Raw genomic sequence first — 12,407 nt, forward strand, 5'->3', positions numbered from 1 at the left:
AGCTACTTAGATTAAAAGCACTAATCCATCACTTGTTTCAGCAGTTTGGAAGAATAAACAGTTACTTAATTTAGGTCACATTTCATACATATTCTGACCAATTTAGAGTGTATGTGTAACTTTGACATTGTTGAGATCATCTAATAACTGATAAGCAATCCTCAACCCATCTTTATTAGTAACAAGTTTCAGTGGCACCTTCCGAAAAAGTGAAAAAAAATCACAAAGTAAAAGCCAACCCCCCAAAAACCTGGGAATTTAATTTCCATCTTTTGCACTTGAGATGGTTTTCCTCGAAGTCAGAAAAGTTAAAAATCTCTAGGTATGGACAAGCTGTGATTAAATCAGTGGTCCGTGGTTCCAGTGGGGACACAGAACTGAAGTGCCTTACACGTGGTCAGTGCACTGGAAGTGAGGGGGCTGGGACTGAAAGGTGCAGCCATAAATCTCTGATGTATTTTTATGTTGTCTTTGTGCTTATGCAGAGGAAGATTTTCAGCTTGGAGAATAAAAACCATCTGATTTCATTCAGCTTGACTGATTGTGCTGTACTTGAAACAAACCGTGAGAAGTTGTCACTCAGGAGAGGGGAAGGGACAGGAGTCAGTGCCAAAGAAACACGTGTGCACAGTCCTCTTCCAGACCCCTCCTTGCTCCTGATGCCATGGAGAGAGACCCTTCCAGACCCCTCCTTGCTCCTGATGCCATGGAGAGAGACCCTTCCAGACCCCTCCTTGCTCCTGATGCCACGGAGACCCTTCGTACACACCCACCCGTCCCCTCCAGTCACTCCAAAGCTGGAGTTGATTTATGTCCCCCCCAAACATGCAGTAAGAGAAGATCCCCAACCTCCTCCAAGCCCAACACTTCAAATACTGACAAGGCAAGAAACACAGAGAGAGAGACTTGTGCCCTTCCATGGGCTGTTTAATAGCAATGCACCGTTACACCCACCGAGGTCCCAGTGCCCTCTCAGCGCGGGCTGTGGGTCACTAAGGCACTCAGGAGGGAGGGCAGGGGGGATAATGCACCGGGAATGTTTCCACATGGCATCAGCAGCTCCTGCTGCAGCAGCTCCACCACAGGACTGTGCTCCTTGGATTTATGTGAGGGCGAGAGGTGTACCTGCTCTCTGGGAATCTGGCAACTTTGTCATCACCAATTTGCTTTTCTTACCCCCAGCTGGGAGCAGACACAGTTTTCCCACTGATTTTGAGAAGGAATGCTCAAATTTTAGTGACACTGGGGAAACCCCACACTATCAGTTCATTCCCTCAAACTCACCCTGCTCCGAAGGCCCTCCCCTGGGAAGCCCAGCTGCTGCACCTTCCAGTTACAGTTGCAGGAGCCGAGGCTCAGAGGATTGTGCGTTACTCCAGTCCTACTTTACAGCATTTTGTCCTCAAGAAAGTACCTTGAATGTAAATCAAAATGCTTTGAAACAGCGGAAATAAATTAAACAAATGTAATTTGTTTATAAAAATATTTTCTTATAAATCTTTAAAGCTTATAAAAGCCAGAAAATACATTTAAAAGAATCTCTGGAACGTTTCATCCTTTGAGGTGTGGCCACAGTTCAGAAAGTGAGAAGCAAAGCCCACAGACACCTCACACTGATCTTCCCACAAGGAATTCTGTAGTACAACACTTAACCTGTACGTGAGAATGCCTCTGGCATCCCTCCCTGGGCCAGCTGCCCTGTCAGGTCACTTCTGTGTGACAGTAAAGCTGGCACTCAGCTGGCAATGCTGCCCCTCGACAGCCACGGCACCAGGATGGGATCAGCAGTGGTTGTGCCAGCAGCCGTGGCTCTGGAGCTCAGGGAAATGCAGGATACTCAGGGAGGACAGAGGTTGGAACCTTTACTCTCTGAACTGACACTGGGAGGGCAGTGGTGTCACACCCACAGCCACCGCCTCGGCCACACGGTCTCACTGCTGTGGCACCAAATACCGATGTTCCTGGGGGTGGGTTATGGGATATGTCTGTGTAATAGAACTAAAACAACCTTGCTGGTCCATCCAACATTTAAGTGCATCAGTTGCTCCTCTTGCACTTCCAGGAAGACTGTCCTTCGTCCTGCAGCTTTTTAAACTTTGGTCCAAGGAGGAACCACCAGCCAAAGCCCAGGATGAGGCAGACGACGGACTCCACGTAGTAACCGTCCAGGGTGGTCACGCAGGAGCCACCAGCCTCTGTGCAGAGCTGAAACAGGAGCACAACCTGATGCATTAAGTACCTCTGGGAGACACAAACACAGACTTCAGAAAGATTAGAGAGCCACTGGTGTCTACTTGCTCTTGCTTCTGACTAAGTATAGTTGTTGACTCTTCCTTGTTTCTTACAGAGGCAGCCAGAGAGGTTTTGGAGCTTAGCAGCAGCATGAAAAGTAACAAATCTGTTCTAACATAATTTGGGAAATGGAGCACACTGGCCCACGGGGCAAACTCCAGGAAACAGAAACTGCCCCACTGGCTGGGAAGTGCAACCACTCATCCCAATCTCATGGAGAAAGAGGATGATTTTTTTTAAACAGCCACCCATGTTATGGTCTCCCCGTCCCTGGAAGTGTCCAAGGCCAGGCTTGGCCTGGAGCAACCTGGTCTAGTGGAAGGTGTCCCTGCCCATGGCAGGGGGTGGAACTGGATGAGATTTAAAGTCCCTTCCAACCCAAACCACTCTGGGGTTCTCTGTCTGGGAGAAACACACCCAGGATGGTTTTTAACCCCCAGCATTTAAAGGGTGAGTGTACAGCACAGGACTGTTTCTGCTATTGTTTGGCTTTCAACACTGCTCTAATCCCAGGATATATCAATCCCCTGAGCTGAGGCTCTGCCAGCACTTTCTGAGACATGTCAAAATCAGATTAGGAATAAGAAGGGAGTGGTGGTGGTGGTGGAATGTTACCAACTGGGAGGATGAGAGAAAAGATCAGAGGAGTGAGGTGAAGGAGGAAGGACTCAAGTTCAGTAGAGGCCCAGGGAACCTAATTAGTGACAAGCTAATGAGGGAGGCTGAAAAAGCACCCGCTGTGGAAGCAGTTTCCCCTCTGCAAGCAGTAAAAACTGCAAGTCCAGCTCAGACAAGTCATGTTGGATTCCCAGAACACTTTGTTTAGAGAACCTCCACATCCCAAAGAGTCCTGGCATTCAGGAGTGAAATAAATCTCACTCAGGAGCACTCAAAAAAAACCCCAAACACTTCCACTCTTCAGCCACATTAAGTGTCTCATTTGCCAGGAGGAGGTGAATTTGAAACCTTGCTTTCCCAGCAGTTTTGTGTCCTGTTGTTTGATCTGTGTACAGTGCACAGCAAGTTCTTTGTTCTCTTCCAGAGGGCTCCCAGACTGGGAAGGCAGCCAGTCCCACTGCTCCGTTTCAGGGGGAAAGTGAACACCAAAGTCAGGGAGCAGAGCAACATCATGGAGAAGGGATCAAGGCAGGCAGAGGGGAAACCTCCAGGAAGACAGGAGGAAGAAAAACCTACCACAGGAATGGAGAGACTTGGAGGACAGACAGCCCTGCCCAGGACAGAGCCTCTAATTACACAACTCATAAACACACCTACAGCCTCCTTACACCAGAGCCCGTGGCACCAATCTGGTGCTTCTACCACAGCTTTTCATCCCAGCCCAGAAAGGGACAACTACCCTGCAACTGCAAATCCCTGGTAAGATGCTGGTTAGTCAGAGTGGACAGACAAAAGCAGACAATTTTGTCAGATGGGAAAATCAGCTCCACCAGTGGGAATTTTTAAGCGTGAGCTGTGCACTGTGAAGGTTGTCAGAGGCAAAAAAAGACCCTAAGAAGCAATTTAATTGTGACACTATTGAGCAGGGCCCTCCAGAGCCCCCAGACTCACCTCTGCAGCCGCCGCGGTGCCACAGGAGTGGCCCTGGGCCCCGGCACACTCCTTCACCGTGAGGGGATCCACCAGCCAGAGGGCCACGGTGGAGGGCCAGTTGCCCCCCAGGTTGGACACCGTGTTGAGCAGGGTCATGTAGGTGCCCCCGATGAGCGGATCGCTCACCTTGGCGTTGAAGGCCATGATTGCCACGTACATGCTGTACAGGGTGATCTGGGGGGGCAAACACACACACAGGGGTCTCCACGGGCACCACAGCTCAAACCCCCCACGTGAACGCTGCCCTGAAGTTAGCAACGTTCACTGAAAAACAATCCCAACAGCTTAAAATTGCCCCAGGGAGCAACTCCTCCTGCAGCCTGTCCCTCTGCTGACACGAGGAGTGGCCTTGCCTCTTGCCTCAAGTCATGCTGCGTGACCTGAGTCATGGCCCACGTGCACTGGCACGACTCAAGTTATCAAACTAAAACACAGCAGCTAAAATAGCATCCAAACCCAACACTGTCGTATTTAAAATCAACCCTCACAGCATCATACAATCAGTTCTGATCCAAAGCCAGGTTTTCCAGGCCTCTGGATCAGATCCACTGTGATGTTCCTCCAACAAGTTAGCATTTTTTCTAGGAGCAGGATCACATAACTCAATGGATCTGCAGAACCAGCACAGTCATCACTGTGCCTGTCAAACTCTGCCAGAGTGCTGGGATTTCTCCAGCTCCACTGTGCTTTTGAGCTTCTGGCTCTGGGGAAAAAATAACCTGGGAAACAAAATCAGATCTAGACAACCCAAAGTAGCTCCACAGATGCTGTCCAATGGAGCACAAGGGAATGGGGAGAACTACCACTGGTGAGAGTATCAGAAGGCACTACAGCCACACAGATCAGGCTTGGAGGGCTTCCAGTGAGAGCCAGGACAAGGCAGGTGACAGCAGTCACAGTCCTGGAGGTGATGGGTGTGACACACCCTCCTGCCTCCCCTTCCACAGGGTGTTACCTGATGCAGAGCGTAACTCAGCACCACCACAGCGTAGTAGTACACGGGAAATCCTCCCTCATGCTTCACTTTAGGAGCCCACCACACCAGGAAAGCAAACTCCAGGCCAAGCAGCAACCTGGAGGGGTAAGAAAGAATTAGTAATTCAAATAATTCTTCCCACGTGTTTCCTCAACAGGAAGCAACTAATGAACTTTTACAGAGAGTACATTGAAACAGTTTAGATCTAAACAATTACAACTATTTCTATCTCAGAATTAGATATTAAATATTTGACAAGCAGTGAAATTGTTAAATAAGAGCAGGAGAGCATTGCTCTAATGGTGCTGTACACGCATCTTTAAAACACCTCATGCTCTTCTTTCTCACAGGAATTCTTTCTCTGCATGAATTATCTTCAAGGCACAGGACAGAATTCAGCTCCCTGTGAGAATCCTGACACACTTTCTTGTAGCTGGAAGTTAGAGAGTTACACAAGAAACCCTACACTTGATCTAAATACACAAACCGAACACACAAATTACTGTGTTTCTATAAAATGAGGTTTTACCTGAAAGGCATCGCTTTGTAGAAGGTGTTCAGGGGCTGGGGGCCTGCTGTGTATTTGCTGATGACCAGGGGCAAGATGATCTGTAAAGGAACCATTGGAACTGCCAGCAGAGCCAGGTGCTCTTTGGGGACCCCCTCCTCCACCAGTTTGAGTCCTGTTACAGCATCTGCTGCTGAAAATCCAACCTGCAAGAGAAATGAGACAAAACAGGCTGAGGAGAGCAGGGGGAGCTTGGCTAGAAATTCAATTTACTATTAAGTAACTTGAGAAATGGGATAGAGGACAAGTCACTTCTGCCACTGATTTGACTTCCAAATTAGTTCTACATGTTCTACACTTGCACACTCTTATTGTCATCAGTGCCAAAAGCTTCCCCAGAACACTAAGTAGCACTGCCATTCCTGCCTGTGCCTTCACTGCTGTTGGCACCCACAGTGTCCAACAGGAAGCCATGGAAACCCAGCCTGGACACAGCAGCAGATTCTGAGAATAGTATTTGAGTTAAGAGAAACATTTTCTGCCCTTTTAACTGCAGGCTACACAGTCTGTTTGAAAATGTTTTAAAATGTTTAAAAAACAAATTACTGTTATACCAGACTGCAATCAAGCTCCCCCTTAATACTTGTGTAAACACAAAGGCTCAAACAAACGTTTTCTGCTGTCCAGCCCTGCTCAGCACGATGATACAAACAATTCTGCTTCAAACTCCATGAGAAAATCCACAACTCTGGTGCAAATCAATAGCAGAACTAAGAAACAGGTTACATCCTGGGGACTCAGCAGCCTTCCAGACTCTGACAGCAGCATTTAACAATTCCAAGATGTAGTTACTTACTTTGGACGTGAGGATCAAGAGACAGAAGGTAAGAACTGCTGGCATCCTGATTATTGAGAACAGCAGCTTGTATGTATCAGTGATGCCTTTTGTTTCTTCTTTTGCTGGTATTAGCTCCTTGTTTTCCTTTTTCAAAAAGGCAACCAGTGTAGTGGTAACTAAGAAGACAGCTCCCCAGAAAAACAGGAAATCTGGAGGGGAAAATAAAATAAGATCAAAAAAAACTTTGTAGCAGCCTTCATTGACAATTCACTGAGTATCAAAAATGCAGTTATTTTGCTAAATATAAACCTGATCATCAAAATTGAATAAAACCAAGCAGCAGAAGCAAACCACAAGCACAGAGCTATGCACAGTGAGTGACACAGCTCTTCCCTCAGCAGGAACAAGGTGTTTGCAGGAGCTGAGGCAGAGCAGCAGTATCAAACCAGGTCCCTTCCCTGGTGTTTGGGGGGTTGGTACCACAGGGAGCACGTTGGAGGAGAAACAGAAACACAAATGGAAGCGTTGAAGGCTTACACATGCAACCACTAAAAGCTGATAAAGGACAGGGAATAGTTACAAGACAGGGAAAAACCTGCAGAGGAAGAACTCCTGCACAGCTCTGCAGTGATTTATGGGTACTCATGGAGCCCTTCTGTGCCTCAGGCCCACACTCCCTATCCAGCATCTATCTCCCATCTGGAGGAAACAAAGATCTGGGAGTGTGAAGATGGCCTGATGAAAGTTCTTCCAGTCATAAGGAGCCCTCAAATACATCTGGCTGATGTGGATGCTTGCCAAGGTTCAGGTGCTCTGTTTCAAACACAGCTAATATCTGCTGAATTGTGGGTGTGAAGGCAGCAAGGGTAAAACACAGCAAGCAGTACTTTTTGAGTCAGTGAATGGTTAATCTAAGAAAACCCTATCCTCTGCCTCCAGGAGAGAGGCAAGAAAGAGCTCAGTAACATGCAGGGGGCAGGACAGAAGCAGCCTTTAATCTTCCTGGTCACGAGCAACTCCAGAAGCCTCCGGGAGACTTGAAAAGCAGTGAGAGCTGGTGAAAGGGCAGAGGTTTAGTCAATTATTACCTGCTCCTTATGCCCAGGAAGAGAACAAGAAAATGGGGAAGGACTGCTCTAGGTGTATCCACCATTCTCAGGGTAAAAGAAAAAAGGCTTTTCAAACTAATTTTTTGCTGCTTCCACACCAGCTACTTTTCCCTTTCCTAAAGAGCTCATAACCAATGCTGGCAGATTCCTCTCTGCTAAAAAATGGGTGCCCTTAACACAAATTTTGAAGCAAAGATGCATTTTCAGAGTGTCTCACTAATCACAGTGGCTGGCTACAAAGAACTGAGGAGCAGTCCTCTAATAACAACCCTGGGCATTATCACTGCAGTGAGAGATGCATAGTGTGAGGATGGGGACAGAAATAGCTCTGAGCATCATCACATGAGCACTCTTGATCAGGTCAGCCCTGTCAGCTGCAGCACAGCACTGCAAGTGCTGCATCAGCAACAAAGCAAGGCACGAGAAAACGAAAAAAAATATATATAATAGTCCACATTAAAAGAATGGGGTTTCTTTGAAGTTGTAGGCAGTTTACACAAAAATAAGGTTAATTTCCCTTCAAATACAGTAACCTTCACTAACAGGCTCCAAGCAAAAGAACTTTGAAGTTATAGTTTACACAAGGGATTTCAAGCACAAAATTTTCTGGTCCCACCACTGCTGCCTCCCCACTCCGATTTTGCCTCTGCCCCTATACTGTTGTTAACAAAATAAACCATAGTGATGGGGCAAAACAGGTTTTTGAACTAGATCAGGGATGGATCAGGCTGGAAAATAACCATCCAGAAGGCGCCCAGGGGTACAGGTCCCAGCTGCACGTGCACAGGTACACACCTCCTCCCAGGAGAAGGCCCTGGCCCAGGTCAGTGTGGGCTGCCTGCCTTCAAGGGGCACCTTTGTCCTGTGCTCACACCTCCCTCTCCTCCTCCATGCTGGAACAGGCTGCAAAGCGGGCAGGGATCACCAAACCCAGCCAGGAACCTGCCCCTGCCTTTAAAAACCCAAAAGTCACCCGACCTGCAGGTGCTGAATAAACTCCTGGACATGCCAGCACAAACCATCAGTCCACAGAAAGGTTATCTCCCATTTCCTTCTCCAGACCTTTATCTTGAAACAGCCTAACAGAGCACTTGGTTTGACAGATGGGTTTACATTTGTCCATATTATTTCCTGAAGTTAATGAGAAAAACAAATGCTGTTGCTCCTCAAAACTCGAAGATGACTTGGGATCACAGAATATGCTGAGTTGGAAGGAACCCACAAGGATCATTAGTCCAACTCCTGTCCCTGCACAGACACCCCAACAACTCCACTCTGCCCCTCAGAGCGTTGTCCAAACCCTCCTGGAGCTCTGGCAGCCTTGGGGCTGTGCCCACTGCCCTGGGGAGCCTGGGCAGTGCCCAACACCCTCTGGGGGAAGAACCTTTTCCTGAGACCCAACCTGACCCTGCCCTGGCACAGCTCCAGCCATTCCCTCGTGTCCTGTCACCGGCCACCAGAGAGAAGGGATCAGTGCCTGTCCCTCCAGATCACGGAGTGTTGACTTGTTCTTTCCCTGGCACTGGGCTCAGCCTATGACAAAAGTGCTCAGAGATCTGAACTGGCAGAAAACTACTCACTTCTTCCATCTGTCAAGTTTTCTGCTGCTTTACCTGCCTGACCTTGCTCATCCCAACCCCTGTCCCAAGCGGAGCAAGGAGCAGTGAGCCCCTCTGCTCCTCAGTGAGCTGGTTATGTCCTGCTGCTCCTCAGCTGCTTCAGGGAAACACGGACACGCCAATCTGCGCCACGGGCACACAAACCAGGGAATGGCAGTTTCTTACACTCAGTTTTATCTCCTAAAAAAACAATATCCTGCAACTAGAGTGTCAGTTGTTTGCCTTGCTCACTCCAGCCACGTCAGCACTCCAGGACAGGTCAAGCAGGTTGCATTTGTGCTTTTTGGGTTTGGGATTATATTTTCTAAAACCAGCATTTTTGTAACAGTAACAAATTCATTTATACAAACAGTGCTGAGAAAAAAAAAAAAAAAACAAATGACAAAACCCCTGGGCAGTGAGGGAAGTACAGCCAAGCCAAGCTCTCTGAACACCAGTGACTGCAAGTTGCATCAGCAGTGAAGACGTCAGTGTGCACTGCAGAGAGAGGGAAGAGACAGGCCAGCACTGAGGAGATGCACAGCAGGAGCACAGGGAAAGCCAGGAACTAGCTGGGATGGCAAGGACTGCTCTATGCCCACTGACAGACACCACACAGGAGGCTGGCAGCAGGAAGGGAAGGGGAACACTAGTCAGCAGTGGTGATGCTGCACAGACAGGGTAAGCACAGCAGTCTTGGAAACTGCTGTCCTGGTTTACCCATGAGACAGGGGCAGGACAGAAAGCAAAAACTACCCTTTACACGACAATTCCAGCCCGGTTTGGCATACCTGTTCCCTGGGATGACACAGGCAAGGCAATCAGTGTGAGAGAGGGAAAAGAGACTAACACCATGAGAATCTGCCCTTCACAGCTGCTCGTGGCCACCCTGAGACTGTAGCCAGAGGCATCCCAGGATTTCCTGTCCTCCCCCAAGCTCAGCTGGCTAAACTCGACCTTCCAACCAAACCAGATGCATCTTTAAGGTAATAACCCTAACATCAACCACCACACAGAACCCTGCTGGGAAAAACCCCCAGACAACCCAAACACCAGCAAAGAGAAGCATCCCTACACTAACAGTTAGTTATGGATGAATTACCAGACTTCATTTAATTCATTAAGAACAAAATTTCCACTAATTTACTAAAATAAGGCCTTCCTTCAGAAAGTGGCTATTTTTCAGCATATGCTCAACCCCAAGCACTTCTCACTTCTACCTCTGTGCACAATATCATGTTGGAAGAACAAAAATATTTTTAGTTTCCCCTTTCCTTCCTCCCAGAAGGAGATGTTCATAAAAGGGGTCCTTAAAAAGAGGCAAAGCTTTTGGCTTGTTGGGGTTTTTTTTAGAGTAATCTTGTCCATGGCCACTAAACTAGGAAGAGGAAAAAAACAATCCCTCCAAAGTGCTTAGGTCAGCCAAGATAATGACAAGGCAGGTTTCCACAGTCTTAAGGTCAGAGAAATCTGGAAGTTCAGTGCATGTAGCAGTGGACTCTGCCAGACTCCGGGCAGGCTGTGCTTTCCCATAGGGGACAAATCAAGACTGTTCCAAAACACCATTCCATCTGAACAGAGGGGTCCAGGCTCAGGGAAGAAGCATCCTGAGGAAGATATAACTACTGCTATAAGGAAGAAATTCTTAGCTGGGAGGGTGGGGAGGCCCTGGCACAGGTTGCCCAGAGAAGCTGTGGCTGCCCCAGCCCTGGGAGTGTTCAAGGTCAGGTTGGATGGGGCTTGGAGCAACCTGGGCTAGTGGAAGGTGTCCCTGCCCATGGCAAGGGGGTGGCACTGGATGGGCTTTAAGGTCCCTTCCAACCCAAACCGTCCTATGATTCTATGGTCTAGTGGAAGGTGTCCCTGCCGATGGAATCTTTAAGGTCCCTTCCAACCCACCCCATTCCACGGTTCTACCCCCACCCCATCCCGCCCCAGCGCACACGGGCCGGCAGTGCCCGGGCAGTACCTGACAGGGTCACAATCCCCCGGGGCTGCGGCTGGAGCCGCAGGTACTTGTTGCAGAAGGAGGCGGACTCGAGGGCGAGGAAGAGGACGTTTCCCAGGAAGTACCCGGCCGTCTGCCCCACGGAGTTGCAGGTGGAGGCGTAGCCCACGTTCTCCCTGGACAGCATGGTGAGCGCCCAGCCGTCCACCGCGATGTCCTGCGTGGCCGCCAGGAACTCGAAGAGGAAGAAGGTGACGGTGAGGGCCCGCACGTCGGGGCCGCGGCCCTGCCCGTCGCCCAGCAGCGCGTCCACCTGCGTGGACATGTAGATCATGAAGAGCCCCAGCACGTACTGCGTGGGCACCAGCCACGACTTGCGGCGGCCGAAGCCGCGCAGGTACACGGCGTCCACCAAGGGCGCCCACAGCAGCTTGAGGCTGAAGGGCCAGAACACGAAGCTGAAGAAGGCCTGGTCGGTGTAGCTGGCGCTCTTGCTCTGCAGGATGAGCGGCACGCTGCCCGCCAGCCCCAGCGGGATGCCCTGCAGCACGTACAGCACCAGCAGCAGCAGGATGCTGCCCAGCTCCGCACGGAACCCCCGCGCCGCGCCCGCCGCGCCCACCAGCGCCTCGGCGTCCGCGGGCAGCGGCTCGCCCGCCGCGGCCAGGCACTGCTGCCGGGAGCCGGCGCGGCGCTGCCGCCCGCCCTCCTCGGCGGCGATGGCGGGCGCCATGGCCGGGACGGACCCCGGGAGCGGGATCAGCGCCGGGATCGGGCGGGAGCGGCCCCGGCGCTGCCCCGGCGCCGCCGCGCTGAGGGAACGGCCCCGCCCCCGCGCGCGCCCGCCAGGCGTGGCCGCGTCTCATTGGTGCGTCGAGAGTGACGTCGGCGAGGCCCCGCCCCTTCACCATGATTGACGGGCCGGGGGTGGGATCGGGATGAGATCGGGAACGGGAATGGGATAGGGATGGGATCGGGAACGGGATAGGGATGGGATCGGGAACGGGATAGGGATGGGATCGGGGTCGTGGTTGGGGTTCTGCCCCACTCCCCCCGGCCGAGCCCGGCAGCCCGCGGGGGGTTATCGAGCTGTCCCTGCCCAGCAGGAAACCCTGGGGGGTCCAGGGGGATCCTGGGTGGGGGCATCGGGAAGAGCATCGACAGCAGGTCAGGGAGGGGATCCTGCCCTTCTGCTCAGCCCTGGGGAGGCACATCTGCAGGGCTGAGCCCAGCTCTGAGCTCCTCAGCGCAGGAGGGACGTGGAGCTCCTGGAGCGGGGCCAGCAAAGCCGACAAAGAGATTTGAGGGGCTGTGCAGTGACCGGGCATATCTCCTCAGTCGAAGCACTTGGTCGCTTCCAGCCTGACCCATCACGGGGCCGGGGGCGCGGGGGCGCGGCGGGGGCAGAGGCGGGATGGGGCCGTCCGGCCCCATCCCGCCTCTGCCCCCGCCGCGCCCCCGCGCCCCCGGCCCCTTGTCCCCGCTCCCATCCCGGCCTTATCCCCGCTCCCCTGACCCTGCCACCGC

At 51.2% G+C, this 12,407-nt stretch overlaps 1 protein-coding gene across 2 annotated transcripts; it reads right to left on the reverse strand.

Moving 5' to 3' along the window:
- Nucleotides 1-899: 899 nt before the first annotated feature.
- On the reverse strand, nucleotides 900-11,719 carry SLC33A1 (solute carrier family 33 member 1). Of its 2 annotated transcripts, XM_051781990.1 has the most exons (6): nucleotides 10,902-11,683; nucleotides 6,244-6,434; nucleotides 5,409-5,593; nucleotides 4,859-4,976; nucleotides 3,862-4,077; nucleotides 900-2,205 (listed from the first exon to the last, which is right to left on the reverse strand). In XM_051781990.1, exons 1-6 carry the CDS (start codon nucleotides 11,611-11,613, stop codon nucleotides 2,038-2,040), a joined length of 1,590 nt encoding a protein of 529 aa, XP_051637950.1. In that variant the 5' UTR covers nucleotides 11,614-11,683; the 3' UTR covers nucleotides 900-2,037. The 2 variants fall into 2 exon arrangements, with proteins under 2 accessions (XP_051637950.1, XP_051637951.1); XM_051781991.1 differs by lacking the exons at nucleotides 4,859-4,976; nucleotides 6,244-6,434 and having other exon boundaries at nucleotides 10,902-11,719.
- Nucleotides 11,720-12,407: the final 688 nt, after the last annotated feature.

The sequence above is a fragment of the Manacus candei genome, unplaced genomic scaffold (assembly GCF_025592945.1).
Source record: "Manacus candei isolate 608988 ecotype Guabito, Panama unplaced genomic scaffold, ASM2559294v1 h1tg000015l, whole genome shotgun sequence".
NCBI classification, from domain to species: domain Eukaryota; kingdom Metazoa; phylum Chordata; class Aves; order Passeriformes; family Pipridae; genus Manacus; species Manacus candei.